Source organism: Condylura cristata, unplaced genomic scaffold (assembly GCF_000260355.1).
Source record: "Condylura cristata isolate star-nosed mole 26May11 unplaced genomic scaffold, ConCri1.0 scaffold00025, whole genome shotgun sequence".
NCBI classification, from domain to species: domain Eukaryota; kingdom Metazoa; phylum Chordata; class Mammalia; order Eulipotyphla; family Talpidae; genus Condylura; species Condylura cristata.
Window position 1 is genome coordinate 23,471,604 of NW_004567126.1, and position 21,847 is coordinate 23,493,450.

The 21,847-nt window shown below is 61.4% G+C and overlaps 2 protein-coding genes and 1 long non-coding RNA gene across 5 annotated transcripts in view; 1 reads left to right on the top strand and 2 right to left on the bottom strand.

The window, feature by feature from the left end:
* The window catches only part of DRD2 (dopamine receptor D2), a 103,281-nt gene extending 95,694 nt beyond the window's left edge, over positions 1-7,587 (top strand). For 2 of the 3 annotated variants that reach the window (XM_004689254.2, XM_012729932.1), the window contains exons 4-9: positions 960-1,069; positions 1,931-2,067; positions 2,871-3,061; positions 3,727-3,813; positions 4,917-5,244; positions 6,338-7,587. In XM_004689254.2, the coding sequence (XP_004689311.2) occupies positions 960-1,069; positions 1,931-2,067; positions 2,871-3,061; positions 3,727-3,813; positions 4,917-5,244; positions 6,338-6,531 (1,047 nt within the window). In that variant the 3' untranslated portion in view covers positions 6,532-7,587. The remainder of the gene's footprint in view (positions 1-959; positions 1,070-1,930; positions 2,068-2,870; positions 3,062-3,726; positions 3,814-4,916; positions 5,245-6,337) is intronic. The other variant, XM_004689253.2, reaches the window with a different exon arrangement.
* On the bottom strand, positions 7,200-9,722 carry LOC105854075. Its single transcript, XR_001145802.1, has 3 exons — positions 9,584-9,722; positions 8,122-8,210; positions 7,200-7,284 (listed from the first exon to the last, which is right to left on the bottom strand). It is a non-coding gene; the product is annotated as an uncharacterized LOC105854075 (long non-coding RNA).
* A 1,712-nt stretch (positions 9,723-11,434) lies between these two features.
* On the bottom strand, positions 11,435-21,469 carry ANKK1 (ankyrin repeat and kinase domain containing 1). The gene is given in 14 exon segments (XM_012729933.1): positions 11,435-11,496; positions 13,094-13,292; positions 13,295-13,479; positions 13,481-13,571; positions 13,574-13,818; positions 13,820-14,075; positions 14,078-14,434; positions 15,214-15,316; positions 15,318-15,376; positions 16,090-16,139; positions 16,195-16,241; positions 17,228-17,457; positions 17,460-17,515; positions 21,266-21,469. Coding segments are annotated over 13 exon segments (2,043 nt in total). The 5' UTR covers positions 21,448-21,469; the 3' UTR covers positions 11,435-11,496; positions 13,094-13,110.
* Positions 21,470-21,847: the final 378 nt, after the last annotated feature.

Sequence of the window (21,847 nt, forward strand, 5' to 3'; positions counted from 1 at the left end):
GCTGCTCTGTCCCTCCTGGGGAGCAGCCTGCTCTGTCCCTTCTGGGGAGCAGCCTGCCCGGTCCTTCCTGGGGGGGGCTACCCTGTCCCTTCTGGGGAGCAGCCTGCCCTGTCCCTCCGGGGGGGGTGGGAGGCGCCCTCTCTCTGGAAGGGCTTTCCTGGCTCCTTCCCCCACGTGGCCAAGGCCCACGTGCCTCCCTGACCTGCCCCGTCAGTGTGGGGCTGCTCCAGACTTCCAGCATCAGCGGCCAGACTGATGTGTGCATGCGCTTGTGTGCCCAGGGGTGGTGGGCAGGCGTGGGAGTTTAAACGGGTATGTGTGAACAGGGAGGTGGGGTGCATGGGGGCATGAGGGCGTGTGTGTCCGTGTGTGTGTGAGGGAGTGTGGGGAAAGGCACGCAAAATGCTCTTTTCAGGACCTCTATTTCCCGCCATGCCACATAGCACTGCTGCACCCCCTCCCCGACACCCCCCACCCGGTTCTCCTAAGCCACTAGCCCCGAGTTGGTCTTTCATTCTCGAGGTGTAGCAAGGAGTAGAAATGCCTTTTCTGGTGCACAGACTCCTCGTGGCCACCCTTAAGGCCCTGACCCCATGCCACATGCCCATGCTGGGCATGGAAAGAGCAGGTGGCTCGCCCAGAATCCTGGGCCAGGCCCTGGGCAGAGAGGCCTCAGGCAGCCCACTGTGCACCTCGAGGTTTCCTCCCTGGCAAGGGGAGGCCGCATGATGCTCACACAAAGGGTTACGGGCGAAGGCTCGAGGTTGAGGCTCTCGGTATGAGCTGGTCTCTCCCCCTGGGCACAGTGCTTGGCACAAAGGGCTGGAGGCCAGGGTCTCACGGGCAGGACAGGACCCTTCCTCACCCCTCTGCTGCCCAGACCCCCGCTGCCCCACGAGGGCCGAGCCTCGGCCCCAGCTGCCTCCTCCGAGCCACCCACCAGCCTGCTCTGTCTCCAGGTGGTGGGCGAGTGGAAGTTCACCAGGATCCACTGTGACATCTTCGTCACCCTGGACGTCATGATGTGCACGGCCAGCATCCTGAACCTGTGCGCCATCAGCATCGACAGGTGAGCCTGGGGCCCACCCCGGGCGCCCCTTCTGGACTGCCCCGCCCGTCCTGCGGGTCGGGCTCTCGGTGCCGCTGTCGCTGCCACGTGCGTGCCTGGCAGGGCGGGCCCAGCCCCGCAGAGAGGCCGCCTGCAGTCGGGGCCCCAGCAAGCAGAGCCAGATCGATGGCGTGGTGGAGCAGGGATTTGACTCTGCCTGGGCCCGAGCCCCGTCTTCCGCTTACGTGACTTTGGGGAGGTGCAAGTTCTCCAGGGCCCAGTGTCACGGCTGAGGCACCACAGATGGTGACACCTGCCGCTGCCCAGTGACGGGCACAGCCCCGGGGTCCCGACCACTCTCGCTCGCCAAACTGAGTCCTCAGACCACTTGATTTGCACAGAGGGCGGCGGGCCCCAGCGGCCCGGCCTCCTGCCCTGGCAGGGTTCTCGGGGGACGAACCAGCTCTGAGTGAGAAGTGCTGGGCACAGCGGCATGTGACCGGCACGGTTGCTGCTGCTCTCATTTCCTGCTGCGAGGGCTTGGTCCTTCGTCTGAGGGGCCTGGCTACCCGCCCTGCCGCAGGCCGGCCCAGGGCTGAGGGTCAGTCCCTAAGGCGTGTCCAGGACAGTTAAGCCCGGTGTCTGAGCAGGGAGATGGGAGTTACAGCTGCGGCCTGTGGGAAGGGGCTGCCGGTCAGTCACTGGGCACCTTACTGGCCACCCTGATGGCAGCTGAGTGGAGGGCTGGTTCAGGGCAGACGTGTGGCTGTCTTGGCGTGGACTCACGGTCCATCCTGAGAAGTGGGGTGGCTCTGGCGTGTGCATGTGGGGGCGGGGCTCCCGGGCCCTCACGCACCCCGGACTCAGGCCCCGGCCCCACAGGTACACGGCGGTGGCCATGCCCATGCTCTACAACACGCGCTACAGCTCCAAGCGCCGGGTCACCGTCATGATCGCCATCGTCTGGGTCCTGTCCTTCACCATCTCCTGCCCACTGCTCTTTGGACTGAACAACAACGGTGAGTCGGACCCACCCCAAAGCCTTGCTGCTGGTGTGTGAGCCAGAGGGAGCACAGACGCGGGTGGAGGCCACGAGGGCCCTTTCCTCACCTGGAAGGAGCCCAGGCTGAGCCAGGATGCCCAGTGGGTGAGAAGCCACATCTGTGCCTGTAGCTTTGGCTGGGAGCCGGCAGCAGGGGGACGGCTGAGCAGCTTCCGTGTCACTGTGGGGGGGCCCGCAGCTGGGGCCAAGCTGAGGCCGGGTCTGAGCTCTTGGCAGCAGAGAGGGCGCCTGGCCCAGCCCCACCGTCCTGGGGCTCACGCAAGTCAGGGAGGCGGGAGCCGGGCAGCTGGGCCCCTTGGCAGAACCGCATGCAGGGAGCCCTCAGCGGTGCGCCCTGCGGGACCTCACGCCAGGCAGTGGGATTGGGCCCGAGCAGGCTGGGGTTCATCTGGGAGGCCCCAGATAGAGGACAGACAGCGGGGAGACCCGAGAGGACCTGGAAGCGTGCTGGGACGCAGAGGAACCAGCACACAGGCCCGGCCACCTCTGCAGCGCTGACGGTGCAGCCGTCCCCGCCAGCAGAAGCAGCACTTTACCCTTTTAGGGAGTTTTCTTCTATCACTTTTCTCCAAATGCCGTGGGGGACAGAGCTGGTGGTGACGTGGGGGCATGTGAACAGAAGCCAGCGCAGCTTAGCCTTTTGCTCAGGGCTGTTTTTAATCCTCACGATGTCTCCAGGCAGAGGAGACCCAGGCCTGGTCTCTGCACAGCCGCGCCTCGTCCTGGGGCCGGCTGACCGGGCTCTCCCCCACCCCGCAGACCAGAACGAGTGCATCATCGCCAACCCGGCCTTCGTGGTCTACTCCTCCATCGTGTCCTTCTACGTGCCCTTCATCGTCACCCTGCTGGTCTACATCAAGATCTACGTCGTCCTGCGCAGGCGTCGCAAGCGGGTCAACACCAAGCGCAGCAGCCGCGCGTTCCGGGCCACGCTGAAGGCGCCGCTCAAGGTCCCGGCTCCCCTCCCCGCGTGTCCCCCTCTGCCCGTTATCCAGGGCCTCTTGTCTGGCTAGGGGTGGGGGCCTGGGCCTCCAGGAGCGGGGGGCACCGCACGAGAGCTGCTCGGACTCCCGGCTCTGAACGCAGCTGCTCCCCACCGTCCTCACCCCCCCTCTCCTTACTGCCGCAGTCTTGGTCCCCCACGCCGCCTCCTGTCACGCCCGCCTGCGTATGTCTTGTGAATTCTCCTTTCTGCTCTGCCTTCCCTGAGGAAGGCACGCGCGGGCATGGAAGGAACGAGCGCGTGGGGTTAACCACGTCAGAGTCAAAGCCTGGCACTGCCATTTTTGCTGCTGACTGGCGACCTTGGGCAAGTTGCTTGACTTCTCTGAGTCTCCGTTTCCTCATCTGTGACGTGGGAGTTGCGAAGCCGGCCTCACAGGAGCCCTGAGGAGTCCTGCGGGAAGGGTGTGAGCAGCTGGGCCAGGGCCTGGCCCCAGCAGGGGCTCCCCGAAAGCCAGGTCCCCCTGCCCACGTCTCAACACAGTCCTGGCCGCTGAGCCTTGATGGCCTCCAGACCCCCCGCCTGCTCTGCCCCTTTCTGAGCCGGCGTCCACCAGATGACCCTGCAGGGGTTTCTGTCCCGTCATGACCGGTGTGCTGGCTCCCTCCACAGGGCAACTGCACCCACCCCGAGGACATGAAACTCTGCGCCGTTATCATGAAGTCTAATGGGAGTTTCCCAGTGAACAGGCGGAGAGCGGTAAGTGTTCAGGTCAGGGACCCAGAGACAGGCCTTCCTGCTGGGAGCCCACTGGCCATGACCCTGAGACCGCACCAGCCGGTCCAGGAGAGAACTGCCTCGTGGGGACTCCCCCTATACCTCACCACACACACCTCGTAAGTCCACAGAGGTAGACAGGTGGCAGACAGGACTTGGCCATCACAGCAAAACAAAAATAACCGTGGCCGCTCCTGGATACCCACCATGATCCTTTTTCTCCTCAAACACTCCCAGGGACCTGAGAGGTAAGTCATATTGACCTTACCATCTTCACCTAACAGAAGAGGAAACAGAGGCTCAGAGAGGCCAGGTAACTCACCTGGGGTGAAGCACGTAATCGGTGACAGGGCCCAGCTGAGTACAGGCCGTGTGACTCTGAATTCCATGCCTGCATTGTCCCCACTTGCTGCCTGTGGCAGGTGGGGCCTCCTGGGGTGGGGCACACGGGTGCAGCGTCACAGGAGACCCCGTGTTGCCAGGAAGTAGGAGTCCCACCCAGAGGACAGGCTGGGGACCCACAGAGGTCCCACACAAAGTCCAAGAAGCGGGACTCCTGCCACTCACCTGCACACCGCGGTGGGCCTTCTGCGAGCTATCTGTGAGACGCGCCACAGCAGGGACTCAGGGCGGAGCCCAGCTTCCCCAGGCAGTGAGGCCGCCCTTCAGCTCAGGCTGGCCCCAGGCCCAGGGAACCTGAGGGAGAACATGGACACTAAGAGGGGATCGACGCCGCGGCCTCCAGCTCGGCCCAGCAGGGCCAACGCAGCTCCTGGCCCCATCTGGCAGGACAGGGCCAGTCTCTGCAGTTAGAGCGTGAGCTGCTGGAGGCAAATGCTGGCTGCCAGTCAGTACCTCACCCAGGCAGCCCGCTTGGTGCCTGGCGCCTCGTGGCTCGGTTAACATGAGGGTACCTGGCGGCGAGTCCCACAGGCTGCTGGCGTGACCCCTGAGGCAGGGGCTGTCCTGCTGCCAGTGAGGCTGCGCTGGCTGAGCGCCTCCAGAGGGGGCTAGGGAAGGGCCCAGCGGGTCTGGCTGATGCACTGGAGACTCTGCCTCGCTCAGCCTGTGCTCTGCCCGTGCAGGAGGCTGCCCGCCGCGCCCAGGAGCTGGAGATGGAGATGCTGTCCAGCACCAGCCCGCCCGAGAGGACCCGGTACAGCCCCATCCCGCCCAGCCACCACCAGCTGACCCTCCCTGACCCGTCCCACCACGGCCTCCACAGCACTCCCGACAGCCCCGCCAAGCCAGAGAAGAATGGGCATGCCAGAGACCACGCCAGGATCGCCAAGTTCTTTGAGATCCAGACCCTGCCCAATGGCAAAACCCGGACCTCACTCAAGTCCCTGAGCCGCAGGAAGCTCTCCCAGCAGAAGGAGAGGAAAGCCACCCAGATGCTCGCCATTGTTCTCGGTGAGTGTACCCCGCTGGCCGAGGACAGGACAGTCACCGTGGGGCCAGGGCCGCTCAGGCACAGGCCCAGAGGCATTCTAGTGGGGTCCATGGGTGGGCTCTGGCTTCCGGCGGGGCTGCTGAGGTTGACGCGTCAAAACCCGCCCAGGGAGCCCCATGATTTAAGTGGGGCAGTCAGACCTGTGACCCTGCGCCGTTCACTTTCCTTTCTAGTTTCTTCAGTAGAGTAGGTGACTCCTCAGGCTAGTGAAGGCCAAACGCCACAAGGAGGGGACCTGCCAGCAGGCCAGCGAGGTCAGCGCGGGGGTTTTGGTTAAGTTGCTGCTCCGGGGAGCTGGGACAACTCAGTTCATTTGACTTGGCCAAGGCCTGTGCGCCCAGCTGTGAATGTGTCCCCACCCCCTCCCCGATAGAGGGCAGGGCCAAGAGTCTGCTAGAAAAGCCCGGGAGTCCGGGGCTGTTCTGGGTGGTGGGGAACAGGAGGGACGGCGCTGCCCGAGTGAGGCACCTCCGCTCAAGCCGTCCCATGACGTGGGAGACACAGGCGTCGCTCTTCTGGGTCTGAGGCCAAGTGTGGGGTCTGGCAGGTTTACTGACCTGTGGCCGGGTGACGGTGTGCATCCAGCCAGCTTGTCTGCGCTGCAGTCCTGTCCTTGTCCTTCCAGGGTTCCCGGCTCCCCAGGGAACTCGCCGTGCGCCTCCGGGCATCTGAGCACACCAAGGGCCCACCTGCCGGGAGGTCCCTAGTTGACTGAGTTCAGGCAGGAGGGACCTCAGCTTTGCCTTCCACATCTGTGGCTACACTCCTGTGACATGGATGTTCTCAGCCTCAGTTTCCCACCTACCTCCTGGGGGCGCCGGGAGCGAGTCGGAAGCTCAACATCCCCTTTTCTCCTTGGCCCCAACCCCCGCTGCAGTGAGCAGGTCTCCACTCCCAACGTTAGAGGACGGCATCGTCCTCAAGGAGAATGTAGCTTCATGTCCACAAGCTGACTCCGGTCAGGCCCGCTCTCTGTCCCTGTGAGGCGTGTTATGCAAAGTGGCTGGTCCCTGCGGGTGGGCGGCCTCAGCCTGACCACCGCCCTCTCCCCAGGCGTGTTCATCATCTGCTGGCTGCCCTTCTTCATCACCCACATCCTGAACATACACTGTGACTGCAACATCCCGCCCGTCCTGTACAGCGCCTTCACGTGGCTGGGCTACGTCAACAGCGCGGTGAACCCCATCATCTACACCACATTCAACATCGAGTTCCGCAAGGCCTTCATGAAGATCCTCCACTGCTGACCCTGCTGCCCGCCTGCTCAGCAGCCTGCTGCCCACGCGCTGCCCGGGCAGGCCTCATCGCCGTCCCTGGAAGTCTCGGGCAGCAGGTGTGGGGTAGACTCCGTCTTCTCTTCGGCCCAGCAGGCCCTGCAGTGTTAGCTTGGCACCGTGCCCCTCACTGCCCGCACACCCTCTCTTGGCCAGGGGCGTGCTAGAGAGCTGGGCACTGTGCCAGCCTTCGGGCTGGCTCCCCTGTTTTGAGGGAAGCTTGCAGGCCCCTCTCAACCTCCAGGCCCCCTCCTTGGCACCAAAGATGCAGCTGCCCTCCCTGAGCTTGCTCTGGGGTGGCGGGGTCAAATCAGCGCGCTGTTGGACTCGGCCTGAGCTTCTCAGTGCAGCGCTAGGAGGCGGGGGAGGTGAGGGGTGGACAATTCCTGCCCCACAAGACCCCCACCAGGGAAGCCCGACCTACTGCCAAGGCCCCAGGCAACTTTAGCCCTGGGAAACCCCTGTAAATACCAGACCTTGGGAAAAACCTGACACGTCCAAGCCAAAAATCTTCACTCCATCTGCTGTCCACCAGGGGCCTCTGCTTCCCGCTGCAGTGGGTCTTGACTCCTAACCAGCTCCCAAAAAGGTTTCTGCACCTAGGGGAGCAGGCCTGTCTCGAGGGCCCAGGAGGGTCTGTGGGGCACGGGGCTGCACCCTGAAGTCCACGCCACCTGCTGCCTCCAGAAGGACTTGGTGCGTCCTCTCTTGTAGCAAATGTTGGGCCTGCCGGGGAGAGAGGGGCAGGCAGGGAAGGTGGGCTGTGACCGTGTCTGGGCCTGGGCTGGGGGTGCCCGAGGTTCTTTAGAGGCTGCCTCCTGCCGCATTCTGCCACAAAACCACTTTCCTTTTCTACGCCTTTGCCTCGTCTCTGCCGTGTCCCGGCCCCTACTCCTCCGCCTTAGAGGAGCTGGTGCCCAAGCGGCTGCTCAACACCACCGTTGGGGCTGGCCCTGCCCTGAGGTGGGGGAGCTGCAGCCCGGGCCCCAGACTCTGTAACATCACACGACACGTGCGCCACACTAATAAAACTTCAAGACTCACCCCCGGCCCCTCAGGTGGAAATGCGCTGGGCAGCAGCACAGGCGTGGTGAGGCCCAGTCAGCAGGGCGCCTGGTGTGGCCGGGGGGGGGGCGGGGACCCGGCTGGGGGAGACGCATGTGCATGTTCCCCCCCCACCCCGCCTTTTCTTTCCAGCATCAGGACAGGGACAGGAGCACTCAGCCCTGCAGTGGTGGCCTGACCCCAGCTGTCAACCAAGGGGGGAGGCTTTTCTCTGGGGATCTCCTGAAGACCAGGGGCGGCAAGGCCCTCCCCCCTTAGGCTCACCTTTCCCGCCCCCTGGAGCAGGGCGGTGCCATGAGCGAGTGGTCCCTTGGGGGCCGCCCGCAGTGGCCCTGGCCACTGTCCCTCACAGGGCTCCCGCCCTCAGGGGCAGGTTGGAGAGGCAGGTGGAGTCTGCACCGTCTGCCCTCCTCTCGGCCTCCAAGCTCCAGGTCTGGGCCACAGCTTGCACCGACCCGGCCACAAAGTTGACTTTTTATACAAGAAACTGAAACCCACCTGGTGAGGAAGGAATATGCTCGCCCCTGGAGAGTAACAGCGGTGATGACAAACAAGGTGCTGGCACCCACGGGCGCAGGCTCTGGGAGCTGTCAGGGCATAATTTGCATGCTAAATACAATATTTTTAGCACCAAACTTTGGAGCACTTAACTTGCCTTGAGCACTTAATTATGGACTTTGATCTTCTCCCTGAACCTGAATGTAGTGCTCAGTCCCACAGAGGTTCCTGTCCCCAGGAGCACCCCGATTCCAGAGGCGGGCAAGCCTGCCCCAGTCTAGCTCTGGGGGAGGGGGGACATCCCTCACCCAGTGACCACCGCCTGAGGGGCTGTAAGACCTCCCAGGGGACGAGAGTCAGGACTGCGGGTCACACCCGTTCTGCTGGACTGGAACCCGGCCAGGGGCCAGGGCCGAGGCCACTCGAGTTTTTGTCATCGCTCCGAGTTCCCACACTTGATAAAGGGAAGGAGGGAGGGGAGAGAGCGGGAAAGCAGCGACCCTGGAGCAGCTTGAGAAGCGCTGACAGGGAGAAGAGGGGAAGAGGGCAGGCAGGGGCGGGAGGCGGGGCAGGGAATGTTGCCCACAGCTGTCACCAGGCTTCACATCTTTCTGCAGACAGCAGATTGACAGCTAGAGTGGGAAGGGGGAGGGCTGGGCTCCGCCCCCTCCCCCCTCCATACTTGGGGGCAAAGGAATGGGAGGTGTGGGGCCCAGGAGTGAGGCAGAGGGGTGGCCCGGCCCTGGCTGAGGCCCCTGCCTTGAAAGGCTCAGCAGGCTGGTGACTTGCTGACCTTTCTCCAGAGCCGCTTTCAGCCGAGGATATTCCGCTCCTCTCCAGCAGATGGCGCAGCTCGCCCCTCCCCCGCAGGCCGCCTCGGAGCGCCCTGGGCGGCCTTAGGTCCCCTCAGTGCCCCCATGACAGCAAGTTCTGGGCTCCAGGGGTGTCCCAGCTGACCCGGGCTGTGGAGGTGTCCTGGGAAGTGAGGGACGCACGATGGCTCCGTTCCTCCCTCCACCCGCAGCTATTGTCTCATGCACATTTGTGGGGCGGCTCTTGGGCCCCGTGTCCTGAGAAGGTGCTGGGAATGACAGCAGGTGGCCATGACTCTGCCTTCTCAGCATTAGTCCCACAATCACGGCAGCTGTGAAGGCATCCTGACCTCCAGGACACTGCCCAGGGCACCAGGTGGCAGTGGTGTGGGCAGAGCCTGCACGCACCACAGGGGTCAGGCAGGGCCCTGGGGCTGGTGGGCTCAGAACAGGGCCAGTGACCGGAACCAGCACCCAGGGCAGTGGCTGGCCCAGGGGGGCATATTTTTGGTCTCTCCACCCAGCTGGGGTCACTGCACATACTGTTCTGTCCCCAGGCACCGAGCGACCCAGGCCTGTTCCCACCGCCTCCCTGCCCTCTGGACCCCAGGGCCAGCCAGAGTCCATGGCATTAGATCCCGTCCATGTACCTGTGATCTCGTGCTCTGCTTGTAACCCTTGAGGGGCCATGACGCCCATCATGGAGGAGCCTCGTCCAGGGCGGTGGGTGGCAGGGCGGCTCTTTGCCCAGGTCTTCTAACATCCGGAGGGTCCACTCCGCCCGCTTCCCTGCCGGCCCTGAGTGCAGGGGAAGGAGGGCAGGTGAGAGGAGAACCACAGGGGCACACGCCCAGGATGCTGCCGCGGGGACTGCGACTTCTCTGAGAGCCGGAGTGGGGTGGGCAGACGGCAGGGGCCCAGCAGTGGCACGGGAGTTGGCAGGGGGGAGGGGGCAAGGGTGGGAGGCAGGCCTGGGCATCCATGTGCCTGCCTGTCCCCTCCTGCTAATCAGGTGCCCTCTCATACACAAGTTCTGGGGTGTGAGGAAGCAGGGGCTGGTGGTTAGCGAGCACACCATCTTTGGGGGGAGACACCCACCCTGCCTAGTGGGGAGACGGGTCTGGAAAGAACAGCTCTCCCACCCCAGCTCTGTACGTGGGCACGGAAGGGCAGAATGCTGCCCTGGAGGCTCTGAAGACGTGTTATGCCTCTAGGCAAAGCCATAGCAGTGCCTGCTCCACGGGGCGCCTTCACCTGTCTGAGGCAGAGCGGGGTCAGGCATCAGCGGGGCCAGCCCTCTCCTGGTGGACGGAGACGCGGCCAACTGGCCTTGCTGACGCTGGCCCACTGGCTCTGGGTGACCAGGAGGACCAGTCTGGACAGTCCTCTCAGCACCGTCCAGGAGTGGGGCTGCCCTACAGCTGAGCTGACGGCACCATAGGTCAGTCACACCAAGTCACAGCTCACACCAACGCCATCTCCCACCCGAGGGCAGCAATGGAAAACAGCTGCTCCACAAACAGCCTTGCAAATGCCTCTGAGCACAAAAGGGCTGCTTGTGCCCTGTTCCAGGAGAACATCACTCTGATTTAGGAGAAACTGCAGGAACCGCATGTGCTGAGAACTTACTGCTGTGCCTCTGCCCCAGTCATCTGATTTAGTAATTACAGAGCAGTGAGAGAAGCAAGACCACCCTTAGCGGATGCAACCAGAGCTGAGGAAGTGGCAACCCAAGGTCACACGTGGGTAGACGCACAGCTGGGGCTCGCAGCCTGCTGGGCCTGGCTTCTAGTCCAGTCTCGCCACCACCCAGCAGGTCCCACTGGAGGGCCTGCTCTAGTGACCGAGGGCCCAGAGGCCTCTCCAACTACCATGGGCGAGGAGGGGACTTGCAGAAGGGGAAGGTGTTCTACTCGGGCCTTTGGAGTTTAGGCGTTCTGCAGGCCGACAGGGGGGCCAGTAGGAAGTCGGGGAAGCTTGTCCTCTTTCACCCCACCTGCCTCCAAAGAGGGCCTGAAAGTCAAGTAGAGACCCTCCCGTTGAAACCATCAGGGGTTTCACTAAAATCCAAGCATAACCACCCACGGGTGTCTCTTGCAGGGTTCTAAGGTGTGGGCTTGTGTGTCTGCCGGCAAGGGGTGCCTGAAAAAGGAAGATGGTACTGGTAGACAATGAGGGGCCACGTTGGCCAGAGCGGGCCTGTGACTGGGCCGTGAGTGAGGGGAGGAGGAGTGGAGGAGGCAGGCTCTTGGGCTCCCAGCCTCGGAGCTGGGGTCATCTGAGTTGCAGCGGCTCCTAGCGACACACCTGTCTACCTTCCCATGGGACCCTACCTTTCCCAGGAAAATGTGTTCTTTCTTTGAGGTCTTTCCTCAAACCAGGGCCTGTGGTCGACACCTGACCCGCCTCCTGACGGTGCCGAGCTCACCTGGCCAGGAGCGTGGAGCCCCACATCTTGCTCTCTGAATCCTGAAGAATCCTAAGCTCAGAGACGCTGACTTCAGGGCACAAGGAGGAGCAAACAGCTCTGTGCTCCGCCCCTTCCTTCTTCTGATTCTGGAACCTTCAGGAAAGATGAAACTCTCAGGGGTGCTTTTACAAGTCTCGCCTAGGCCCAGCCTCCAGGCAGCCTGCTCAGGCTGGGTGGTAGGCCGGCTGCTGGGTGTCCCCCGGGGAACTCAGGAGTGCACGCACCCAAACCCGTGGGGGAAAAAGAGCCTTCCCTGGGGGCCACTAGGTGACTCCGGGGGAAGCCACAGACCGCCCCCTGGTGGCTGTTCTCAGCTCTGCTCCCCGGCTGACACCAGGTGCTCCATGGAGTCCCAGGTAGGACCAGAATTTCAAGTGCCCTGCCGCGCCTTTACCCTGGAGGCTCTAAGTCCAGGCTCGGCTCCTCACGGCTGCGGGGCTCTTCGTGGTGGCTGTGGACTGTGGCTTGGTGGGGAATGTCCGAGGCCCCGGACGCTGGCTGGACAGAGGCCACAGGATGGGACACGCACAGCTGCCACCTCTGGGAAAAGGGACTCACGCCCTCCCCGGTCAGCACGGTACCCAGAGCAGCAGCATCCCCAGCCTGGCCCTGCCCTCCCGCACTGACTTGGGGGTGCTGACCGGTGGCCTGTGACCAGCCCAGGGGCAGGGACTGATGAGCAGCTGGAGCAGACAACTGCAAAATGCCCTTGAGTCGAGGGGCTGCTCCACTGTGGAGAGGAGGCCCCATCCTGCCTCTCCCCCCTGAAGGGGCCCCTTAGCTAGAGGGGAAGGCAAAGCCGGGGTTGCCGAACCAGGGCCCCGTCGTGCAGTCACTGTGCGTAGCCCCAGCCCTGCCCCATAACCGGCAGGACAGACCAGCGGATGGCAGCTGGGGCACCGTCACAGGAAGCCTTCGAGGCGCAGCTGAGGAGGAAAGACCTTGCTCTGGGGGCTCCCGCCCTCCGACCACCTACCCCTACCCACCTGCCTCCACCTCCGCCCAGCCAGTGAACTCTCCCATGAGCCGCACCCCACGCTCACTGCCCCGGTACACAGCTTGGGCCAGTCACTCCGTGTCTGGAGGGGCGGCTGGGAGTTCTGGTCATTGACTCTAAGGTTTAAACCTGGCCATCCCGCTGGACAACAGGAGGAGGGTGGGGAGACAGCAAAGAGCGTCCCATCCAGGTGCGCCTGTGGCCAGTGGGTGTTCCCTTCCTTCAGCACCCCCGCCCCCCGGACTGGACGGGAGGCCCAGCTCTCGGGGTCAGGGCCACCAGGAGGGGGCAGTTTGTGGTCCAGGACTCGCAGAGTGGGGAGGAATTCCCTCCAAACTGTCAGCCTTTAGGCGAAGCGCAGGTGGCGCTCAGGTCCCTTCTGGTCAGGGGCCACGTGGCAGGCCAGCGCAGGGTAGGGGTGGTGGGTAGTAAAGGGGAGCGCCCAGCCAGGCCTCCCTCACCCCCTTGGGGGACGCCTGGGATGGATGACCCCTGTGAACTCATGGGCAAATGGCAGAGGTCTTGGGGAGAAGGGGAACTGGCCCGAGTCCAGGTGCAGGGGAGGCAGCCAGGGCCATGTGACCGGTGGGGCTCCCCAGCGCCAGCCTCAGAAGCGCCCCCCAACTCTATCACCCAGATTCCTGATGCTCTCAAGGTCCAAGGGGCATGTGGGGAGTGCCGGTGGGAAAGTACCTGCCCAAAGCCCAGCTTCACGTCCACCGACCCTCTTCCTCGGGTGAGGAGACCCAGCGTCTACATTCCGTCTGGGTTCCAGACTCGGCACCGTCCGAAATGGCCGCTGAAGTGTCCTTGCCCTCGAGGAATGCGACAATGCTCTGCCTGTGGCTCCGGAGGGCCAGCTGCAGTGGGGTGCAGCCCACCCCGTCCTGGCGCTCAGCTGGGCACCAGCTTTGACCAGCATTTTGAGGATGGCCATGTTTCCCTTGAGGGCAGCCAGGTGGGCAGGTGTCCAGCCCACCTTCTTGCGGGCGTGGACATCCGCATGGTGCTCTAGGAGGTTGATGACGCTCAGGAAGGCCCCCCTCTGGACTGCCAGGTGGAGGGGTGTCCAGTCTGACTTCGGTCCCATTGGGGTCAGCCCCGCTCTGCAGCAGTGCTGACACCGCCTCCTCCTCCCCATGGCGGGCAGCGAGGTGCAGGGGCGTCCAGGGGCCCCCAGGTCTGCGTGGCTGTCCACCAGCAGGTGGATGACCTCCAGGTGGCCCTTGTAAACCACGAGGTGCAGGGGCGTCCATCCCTGCCGCGTCGGCAGCTCCAGGCCGGCCCTGTACCTGAGCAGCATCTCACAGGTGAGGTACTTGCCCCTGGCGGCGGCCGTGTGCAGGGGGCTGTAGCCGCTCTGGTCAAGGGCGCTGGGGGCCGCCCCACTCTTGAACAGGTGCTGAATGGCTCTTACTGCCCCGCTCCACGGCCAGGTGCAGAGGGGTCCTCAGGTTCCTCTGCTTTGCATCCAGCTCAGCCCCCTGGCTTGTCAGCAACTTGACCAGGCTGACGTGGCCAAAATAGGCGGCCACGTGGAGGGGGGTCTTGCCCTCCGCCTCCTGCAGGTTGGGGTCAGCTTGACGAGAGACCAGAAGCCTCGCCACATCCTCAAAGTTGTTCTGTGCAGCCAGGTGGAGCGGGGTCCAGCCCTCATGCTCCCGGGCATCTACGTGGCCCCACAGTCCAGGAGCAAGCGGGCCGTCCGGTCATCCCCGCTCTGGGCGGCAAAGTGCGGCGGGGCCCAGCCGTCCTCGTCCGCCAGGTTGGTGTCGGCGCCACGCTCCAGGAGCAGGGCGCAGAGCTCGGGCTGCTGGTCCTGGGCTGCGATGAGCAGGGGCGTGTAGCCACAGGCCGTCTGGCAGTCCATGTCCACCTCGTGGGCCAGCAGCAGCCGCACCTGCTCCAGGCTGCCCTGCGCCACCAGGAAGTGCAGGGGCGTGACCTTCGCGTACAGGCACAGCTCCTCGTCGCTGGGCACCAGGCTCCTGGCGTCTGAGAGCTGCAGGAGGTGCTTCCAGCCCTCTGCCGAGTCTGCTGGGAGGAGGAAGGGGTTGGCAAGGGACCTCTGACTTGGCCAGCAGTCACCTCCGCCCTCTCTCTGCCTCCGGGACATGTCATCCAGAAACTCCCCGACTCCCAGGCACAGCCTTTCCTGCTCAGATCTCCTCACAGCCTCTGCAGTCCCAGGGACTGGCTGGCTCCTTCCTGGGAGGACAGGCTCTCCCGACGCCACTCTTCGCCTCGGGTGACCTTGGCCAGGTCACTGCCCCTGAGCCTCTGGAGAGGGCAAAGCTCTGCAGAGCTGTGCCTGGCACCCAGTAAGTAAATGCAAGTTGACAGAACTGGTGGTGGGGCTCTGTGTTCAGAACAACTCCAAGGCCTTGAAGCTCCAGTGCCCTAGCTCTACCCAGGGTGGTAACGGAATCAGAAGCTCCGAAGATTAAGTATATTAATGACTGAATCACCGCCAGGTCCCCCTGCAGAGATTCTGATTTAATTAGTCTAGGGTGGGGTCCAGGCCTGGGTATTTTTTCATGCCTTCCTCAGTAATCCCAACCTGCCGCTGGGCTAAAAGCCAGCTCCCTTCCAGGGAGGGGCCCCTCCTGGGCAGAGCACAGACAGAAAGAAAAGCTGCGTCAGGAGAGCCCCTCCTGGCCTGACAGCCAGGGCCGTGAAGGGGAAGGCCTTAGCCCCATGCGCGGCCGGTCTCTGTGCAGAGGCCTCAGGGTGGCCTGGCCAAAACCATCTCCTCTCTGCACCCCAGTGCTGCCCAACACCCCACCCGCCAGCAGGTCAGGTCGGATGAGAACCTGAAAAGCAGGGTCTCTTCTTGGGGTCCTGGTCCCAGCAGCGCCTCATCAGGTCTACCATCTGCTGGGTCTCGTCAGGCCACTGGCTTGTCATGGACTGCAGGGGTGTGACCTTCGCGTATGCCTGCGGCCACGCGGACAATGATGGTCATCATGCTGATACCTGCGAAAGGAAGCCAGCCGTGATGGCACTGGGAGGGGGCTCTGAGGAGCCCAGGAGGGAGGTGCCCTGCAGGGCCCAGCGGGCCAGTGGATCAAGTGACCAGACTGCAGAACGGCTAGAGGCTTTCGTGTGAGCAGCAGTCTCTGGCCCGGCTCGGCCACCTCCCAGGCCAGGCCCACCATGGCCCCCCACTGCGGCTCTGCGGTGCCCAGGCGGCGGGACAGGCAAGCAGGCCCAGCCACGGCTCTGCCCTTCAACATGGGGGGCATCCGGGTTCCATCTGGCACTGGGGGAGGGCGAGGCAGGAAAGAGCACTGCAGAAGCAAAGGAACCAGAAGAGAGGCCTGGCCCGCCCTTCCCCTATGTGAGTGCTAAGAAGTGGGGAAAGGCTGGGCCGGGAGCATAGGAACCCCTGAAGAGAAGATGGCTCCCCAACACAAACCTGCCCCTTCCTCTGACCCCAAGCACATTCAGCCCCCCACGGCCCCACCAGGACCCCATCGAAGCTGCAGACAGGAGGAGTACTCAGTGACCACCCCAGCACGGGGGTTCTACAATACCAAGTAAAATCCCATCCCAAGCCCGCCCCCTCCCCCCCCAGGCAGGTGCCAGACCTCACCCCCGCCCTTCCTGCCTTGTCCTAGAGGTCAGCGCCTGGCGGGTGGCGACAGCAGCTACCTGGGGGATGCGGCCCGGAGCGCAGCCGCTCTCACCTGTACACATCGTACTTGGGCCCTGGGGCCTTGTTGCTCTCCAGGAACATCTTGGGGGGGATGTAGCTGAGGGTGCCCTGCAGAGCCGAACTCTCAATATACTGCCTTCGGGTAGACTGCTCCATCCACTTGGACAGGCCGAAGTCAGAGATCTGAGGAGGGCGAGAGTGCCAAGGAGTCCTGCCCCAGGAAGCCAGCAGGTGGCACGCCCCTCTCCGCCCGTCCAGGCAGCTGGCAGGTGAGCGCTCCGGCTCCAGCGCTCAGGGCTGGGACATTTGGAAAGTTACTTTTCCTCTCAGAGCCTCAATGTCCTCACCTGTAAGTGGTGCCATCACGAGTATTAAATGGGGGTAACATGCGTAAAGCCCAGAGAACGGCCCTGACACCCAGTCACGGCAGGTGTGGCCATGTGCTGGAGAGGCTACGGGTTAACGCAGCCGTCTCGCTGTGCTTCCGTTCACGTCACCTCCGCGGGCGCCCGTGACGGAGCCTCGTGTGCTGAACTCTGCTTCCAGCCATCGACCCAGTTACGCACCAACCACCTGTTTCCCGAGTGCTTTCGGCCAGGTCCTGAGGACCAGGCACCAGATCAGAAAGGGGAGGCTTCTCCCCCATTACCTTTCTAAGCACTTACTCAAGTGGGGGCGTGCGGTCATCAGTGAGATAATTTCACAAGTGACAAGGGTTAGTAATATGAAGAGGCAGAGGGTATCTAACGTAGGCCTGTTGGAGTGGGTCAGGGAAGATCTCTAGGAGGTGATGGTCCAGTCAAAGTTTGGAGATGAGTAGGCCTCTGCGAGCTACGGAATACTCTTTCTGGGAACAGACTGTGCCAGGGTCCTGTGACCGTTTAGAAACTGAAAAGAGTGACTGTCGTGACCTTTCTTCGAGACTGCCTCATTCACACGCGTCTCTTCCCTCCGTCGGGAGGGGTGGGGATTGGTCTACCAACACAAGAGACGGGAGGCTGGCCACAAGAGGGTTACCACAGGCACGTGTTGCTGTTTTAAGGGTGACTCCTGTCCTTACTAGGTGTCCATAAAAGGAGCTAGCCAACACTGTTGACAGGCCCGTCAGGCAGGGAGATGACCCGCCTCACCTGGAGTGAAGGGGGACATGAGGTGGCCAGGGCCCTCACCTTGACGTGCACATTGCTGTCCAGCAGAACGTTGCCGGGCTTGAGGTCCAGGTGGAGCAGGGGTGGCTTAATGCTATGGAGGAAGTTCATGGCCAGGCTGGTCTCGTGGATGAACTTGAGCTGCCAGCAGAGGCTGCAGGCAGGCAGCAGCTTCTCCAGGGAGCCATTGGCCATGAACTCCATCACAATGCCCAGGGGCTGCTTGCACACCCCATAGATGGACACGATAGCTGAAACTTGATCTTCTCCATTTTGGCTGCTTCTTCGATGAGGCAGTTCACATCAGAGCTATGGAACGGGGGTGGGGGTGGGGGACACCCATTAAGAGCTAGCACAGCTAGCAGAGCACATGAACAAGACTCAATGCCAGGTCGTGTGTGGGGGCTGGGGGGTGGGGGGTGCCCAGGGAAGCCTCATGAACTTGCAAGGTGGTGGAGTAGAGGAAGAGAGACTTGAAAGGCCCAGATTGGGTCCAGCAACCAGCAGCCACAGACAGGTCTTGAGGTCAGGAACAAGTCCATCCTACAGAGGTGCGTGTTTGCGACTGTACAGTGGGAACAAGTGTCCTTGCCGAGTCCCCTCACAGCCAGGCTTTTGGAGGCATTTGCTGTGCCTGCTGCCCCTCTCCTTTCCTCGCCTCCCACCACCCGCTTCCGATCTCAGTACTTCCTGCTTCCGCCTGGCTTCCGATCTCAATACTTGGCTGAACAGCTATTGCCAAGGTCCCTCATGACCCTTGTGGGACTACAGGCCTCCGAGTAATTTTCAATTCTTGCTTCATGATTCAAATCCCTCAGTTTTTCCCCTTCAAATATTCACTTACATCAGCTGTACAATAATGTTCTCCTGAATTCTCCTGTCTGGCCACTTCCTGTTTCCTGTATAGACTCCTAGTCTGTTGCTTCATCACTACCTTGGTCCAGGCCCACTTTCTCCCACGTTGGTGCCTAAGGCTGGATGCCTAAATGTCCCCTAACATCCACCTATCCCAGGGAACGGGGCCTCTAACCTTCTAGTCCTCATATCTGGACACCAGCCTTACATTTCCTCTCCCACAACCAGGTCCTTAGCACCTACTGTCAGCTCTACCTTCAAAATCTATTAAGGACCAAGCGTTCTCACCACCTCAGCTCACTGGATCTCTCGGCCCAGGCCTGCTGACTAGCCTCTCTGCTGCTGCTTCTCCCCTCCACCATCAATTCTCTACTGAAAACGCAGGGTTACTTAAAAAGTATCATGGAGCAGATCACTGCTCAGCTGCTGCTGACTCTGGGTCACAGTTCCAGTCAACATTCTTAGAATGGCCTTCAGAGTCCCAGATGCTTTGCCTCTGGGCACAGCTTCTGGATCTTGACTACCTGTCACTCCCTTCCTCGTTCAGCTCCTGCCAACAGGCCTCTTGCTGGTTCTCCACCCAGTCAAGAATGTTCCCACCTCTGGACCTTTGCACCTGCTGCCTTCTCTGCCTAGAATGCGCCTCCTGAAGAGAGCTATGTGGCTTGTTCCTTTTCGGCTTCAACTCTCTACTCAAAAGGCACCTAGTTAGTAAGGCTTGTGGGTGTCTGTAAAATTGCACAACTCTGGCAGCTCTCACCCTCCCATGCAGATGGTGCACAGATTCATATTCCTAGAGCATAGCATCTTTCCTGGAAGATCACATCACTCTTCTTTTTGTCAAGATAAAATATGGATGTATAGGTAAACGTATTCTGTCTTCCTCCATTAGATTCTAAACTCCACGAGGGCAGGACCTTTGTTTTGTTCACTTAGTGCTTAGAGTAACCGAATGTCATCTGGGTCAACCATCTTCAATGACCACTTAGAACAAAAGCTCACATTATTAAACTTTGTTAGCTCACACCTTTTCATTCTGAAATCTACATGATAATTCTTCATGGCTATTTAAATTCACCTTAAAACATGTACAAAACTGCACTTGATGACTCCAACCTGGGTCTCTTTTCACAATGTGTCATTTATTTATTTGCAGTATCATCACTCAACAAATATTAAACACCCACTATGTGCCAGACACTGGGGATAAAGTGGGGAGCAAAAGAGACTTCACTCTCATGGATTACACAGTCTAATGGATCCTCTGCTCTCTTGGGCAAGTCAGACATCAAGTTAACCTTGACACTCCTCCCCACTGAGTTCTCGACAGCCAGTTTACCCCTTAAGTACTGCACCGTCCAGCCCTTTTCCTCTATCACCAACGCACCATCTCAGGCTCTGGTTATCTGGTTTGCATGGTGACAAGTTTCCAAAGTGGGCCAGTGGCCACTTTATCCTTCCAATCCATCTCCAATTACAAATCGGATGATGTCCTCTCTATCACCTCCGTCCAAGCTTGGGGGCAAACCCTTCAGTGGTTTTCCACCGCTTCTTCACGGCCTCGAATAGCCCCTTCCCCACCCCTTCCTTACTCTGCCTGCACTACCACAGGACCTTTGCACATGCTGCTGCCCCTTCCTGGAAAATTCTCCTTTTCACCATCTTACCGCAAATTCATCCTTCACATTTCAGATCAAGGTAACTTTCCCCAACGAAGTCATTTTCTGGTTAAATTCTATTAAAAGCTCTTCCAGAACCGTAAATCTTTCCTTTCTTGCATCTGTTGCATTAGCACTTTACATTTAAATGTAGGCTGATCCTGCGACTGTCTGTGTCTCTTCTGTGTCTCTCCAGGCTGTAAGTCCAGGAGAACATCCTCCACTGCTCTAGTCATTATCTCTCAGGCTCTGGCACACAGTAGGGAAGGCAATCAGCATTTGTCAAGTGGATGAATAAATGAGCTGGAAGGAGGATCTCCTCAAGTGACGCATACAAAGCTCCTATTCTAGAACTCCACACACAGTAGACACTAATTACCATTAAATCCCTTTGCCCTTCCCACCAGGGAAGGTGATGGGTGTCATCGTTAACTAACAGTGTAGACTTGGCAATGCTACCGGTTTGCTTTTAGTCTTCCCTTCAAAGCTGGTAAATAATTCGGGCAATTCCTAGAATCGCCTGACGCTACTGCAGAGCCAACAGGCAGACATGCAAGGAGGAAGGTGGGTGTCCGGCTGTCCCACCTTGTCCCTTTTTATGAGATGAAGTGGTGGTGGTGGGGAGATGTGGAAGTCAGAGAGGCCTGGCTTGACCTTGTGGGACTTGCATTCTGGCCAGAGCAGGACAAGCAGCGTCCAAGTCAGAGGCACGTGCCCCGACAGGTCCCTGACCCGGAGCCGGGGAGGCAGATACAGGTGTGAGCTGACCTCACACCCTAAGTGTCTCTTTTGGGGGTGCCAGGGGGCAAGTGCACAATACGAGCAAGCCAGGCTGATGAGCTGAGCCCCTCACAGCGCCCCCACAGTAGGTGGCAGAGAGGAGTGGAGGTGGGGGAAGAGGAAGCACAGAGGTGTCCTGCGGGGGGGGGGGGGGGGGCGCAGCGCCTCTGAAAGGCGCCGGGGAGGGGCCAGAGACCAAAACGGGCTGGAGAGGCGGTATCCTAGGCTTGGCCTTCCCGTGGAGCTGGGTGACAGCTGGTGAGTGACCTGGACTGGCTCTCAGGCTGCGAGGCCAGCGGGCTGTGTCCACAATACATAGGGCCGGGGCCAGATGTCCATGGGCGGACAGCCCCTCAGGGAGCAGGGACTGGAGGTGGCTGGGAGTCGTCACAAGCTGGCACACAGAAGCCAAGGCCCTTCCTAGGCTTCCTAGGTGCTGCGACACCTCCCCAACCCCCCACGCTTCCTCTTCCCAAAGCGGCACCCCTGAGAGAGACGCTTAGGGTGTGGAGTCTGCTCACGCTACATCCTACATCCTCCTTCCAAGAGGTCACGTGAACGCAGGTGCCTCTGACCGACAGAGTCCACACACAGGCCTGACGTGCCAACTGCACTTCAGTTAGTGACCCAACAGGCACGCAGGCCACAGGGTAGCTCAGAATCACCCAGGAAACAACCCTAGCCTCCATCTGGCCTCCTCTCCTCCCTCGGGAGTCCCCAGGATCCCGTTTCTCCTCTGATGGGAGAGGGGCGGGGCTCCAGGTACCTGGTGGAGTCAGGAAGGAGGCAGGGGGAGCATTTGATGGCATACTCAGTCCTCCAGCGCCTGTGCCGCGCCTGGAACACCTGGCTGAAGCCACCGCTGGCTACTCGGGACCAGTCGCCCTCGAAGTCCTCGCAGGTGAAGACTGTAAGGCTGCCCAGCCGCTGCTCCACGCCTGCGGCCATGGCCCTGAGGACGCACGCTGCAGGCTGGATCCGCCAGCCCAGCACTCTGAGCAGGCTGCGCCCAGGAGGCTGGAGCCAACCGACCCTTCCTGCGCTCAGTCCTGGGAGGGTGGAGAAGGGGAGGAAGCTTGATCTCCTGCAAGGAGGAGCCGACCCTGCCCTGCAGAGGCAGAGGCCGGGAGAAGCAGACCTGAGGTCAGAGGACCGGCAGCAGTGGGGCAGGACTCTCGACTAGGACACAGACTAGGACATATTCCCTCTGGCACACCCTGCGGAGACCTGTTCCCTGCCCCAGCACAGCATGCATCCTCAGCCCCACCTGGGGCTCCCCTAGCTCTCGTGCTAGAGCGCGCGTGGGACAGGTCTACACAAGTTGGAAGCAGGAGTCTGATCAGTCTCG